This window comes from Austrofundulus limnaeus, unplaced genomic scaffold, assembly GCF_001266775.1.
Source record: "Austrofundulus limnaeus strain Quisiro unplaced genomic scaffold, Austrofundulus_limnaeus-1.0 Scaffold150, whole genome shotgun sequence".
In the NCBI taxonomy this organism is placed as follows: Eukaryota; Metazoa; Chordata; class Actinopteri; order Cyprinodontiformes; family Rivulidae; genus Austrofundulus; species Austrofundulus limnaeus.
Window position 1 is genome coordinate 295,369 of NW_013952552.1, and position 2,636 is coordinate 298,004.

Below are 2,636 nucleotides of genomic sequence, written 5' to 3' on the forward strand. Positions count from 1 at the left end.
TGGATTGTGTTTTGGAGCTGTAAACACATGGAGCTACAGATTTAAACAACGAGACTTGAGGTTAGTGTCTCATTGGTCCTTCACTCCCTCCTCCTGATGAAAAAGTCAGATGAATGTGACATGAGCGTTCACACTGCAGTCACTTTGAAAACATCAGACATGTATCCGATTTAAAACCACATACTGAAACGGCCTGGGTCGGATTTGAAAAAATCGGATTTGTCTCGTTCAGACTGTCATAAAAAAATCGGATTTGTCTCGTTCAGACTGTCATAAAAAAATCGGATATGAGTCAGATGGGTCAAAAAAAATCGTATTTGGGTCGGATTTGCCTGCAGTGTGAACGTAGCCTTTGATAACCAACATSAAAACTGAACTAGACAACAGAAAATTAGACACATCACTCAAAATTATTGTCTTCAACTTTACACATACAGTAAGCTGCAAATGGTTAACAGAGCACAGGCTGCTAAGCATCTTTATGATGTTGTAAATAAACTTCTGTCTTGTTTCCAGGTTTTCATTTTGTAGAGTTGATATTTGGGGTATGTTGAATACTGAACCATACCAGCTATATTTATAGAGCACTTTAAACACCCACAGGACCAAAGTGCTGTACACATAATAAAACATTTATTTGCTCATACAATCAGTAAAATTTAATCAAAACATCAAAAATCAACACTACAATTGTTGTTCAAAGGCCAGATATAAGAGATGGGTTTTAAGAAGAAATTTAAAAACAGACAGGGATGACACCGGTCTGTTTTTACATTTTTTAAATTGTACTGCGACATTGAACAAAAATTAACATCAGGTGTCTCAGTGAATTACATAAATAAAGTAAGCCAAAAAATACTTGTGTACATTCTTAAGTTATCCATAACATGATCAATTAATAAAATTGCCCTTGGCTTGATGCAACCTGTGCTCAAATCTGCAAAGACTGCAGCTCACACCACATCACTTCTATGTTTTCTGGAATTAGGAAAATTGTTTCATTTATCTGTAGTTATGTTAATTGAGTTATTAAATAAAACAAATTCAAAATTAAAGTGCAGCTTAAACAGTAACAGACTACAAAGATACCCAGGCGAGTTGAATATTTACTGTACTCACCTTGCATCCAACTGTAGGCGGGTTTTTATGAGCCATATTGGATTTGTCGCTGTGATGGCTGTAAAACCTAAAGATGGGAAATTTAAAGCAGAATTATGCTTCCAGAAAAGTAGAGTACAACAATTGGCTTTAAGTTTGAAGCTGCCACTTGTGATGAACTACATTCTAGTAGCTGGTTAAAATGTAAAAGTTCTTTAAGCTGCATCAATGTCTGCAATAGCTCAGGTATTTGATGTCAACTTTTTTTAACCCACAATTTGAAATTTTAAAGGCAACTTAGAGAAGAAATGCTGAACCCTTCATGGATTATTAGAGGTGAACAATATGTCAGAACTGCATTTATTACTAAGCTGTTAAATGATCTTATCCAGAAAACAACAGGGTAAGAGAGTAGAGGAAAGAAAGGCTAAAGAAGCACAGATCTGTGGTGAGTACTCACGCAGACCCAAGTAACTCCTCACATATGCAGCTAGAGACCCCTGGTGGTGTGGGGGTCTCATGCCCTTGCGAGAGGAGAGCTACGGTAGAGTAAAAGCCTAAAACAAACACAGGCTTGTGTGTAGCAAAATGACCGGCATGCATCCATTTAACTTCCCATTCCCCACATTATCCCACAGGATTTAATCTGCCACAACCTCATGTGAAATGTTCACCCAACACACCAAAAGACAGAATGAGGGGCACAGCAGCTGACATTCTGACAACACATGAAGCCCTAACAAAACAGTAAAATCACAAACAAAATAACAGGTTTGAAATGATAAAACTATGAACATACACGTTACTCAAGATCAGTGGTGGACAGTAACAAAGTACTTTTACTTTATTACTGTAATTAAGTACATTTTTTGAGTATCTGTACTTTACTTGAGTAGTTATTTATTTGGGAACTTTTTACTTTTACTCCACTACATTTCAAAGACAAATATTGTACTTTTTACTCCACTACATTTCTAAGAAGCTTGTAGTTACTCGTTCCTTTTAGATCAGCATAGCTTTGTAATCCGCTGTAAAAAAAAAATAAAAAGAAAAAAATCTGTTGTTCCGGTTTTTCTTTTCATGAAATGCAATTGGCCACAAGCTATGTTCGTCACAAAGGTAACCAATCACATGCGTAGCTTATAGCCTACGTCACACTCGTTAACTCTCAGTAGCGGAGCGCGTGCTCCCATCACTTTACTTTCATTTCAAGCAGAACCAGACAAAAGAAGAAGATGCAATGGAAACCATTGAGGAAACGCAAGGAGAGAAACCAGCACACCCATGGCCATATCTCAGTTCAATGTTCGAGGTTTTAGGACTTAAAAATAATACATATCAGTTCAAATGTCTTCTCTGTTTACCACGTGTAAAGTACCTTTCAGCATTCCATAACTCACCAACCTGAGAAAGCACATTGAGGTAAGTCAGCAAACATTTTTCTCACTAGTTTAAACTCTTTAAATGAAGTTGACTTTAGTTAGAGTGGTTGTGGTTTAATGCTGTGAGAGATTGATAAATAGCCGACCATTGTGTGC

The 2,636-nt window shown here is 36.9% G+C and overlaps 1 protein-coding gene across 1 annotated transcript in view; it reads right to left on the reverse strand.

The window, feature by feature from the left end:
• LOC106523267 (solute carrier family 25 member 36-A) overlaps nt 1–2,636 on the reverse strand; it is a gene marked incomplete in the record, with an annotated part of 18,261 nt that overhangs the window by 2,628 nt on the left and 12,997 nt on the right. The window contains 1 exon segment of the mRNA XM_014016651.1: nt 1,120–1,186. Coding sequence (XP_013872105.1) covers nt 1,120–1,186 — 67 coding nt within the window.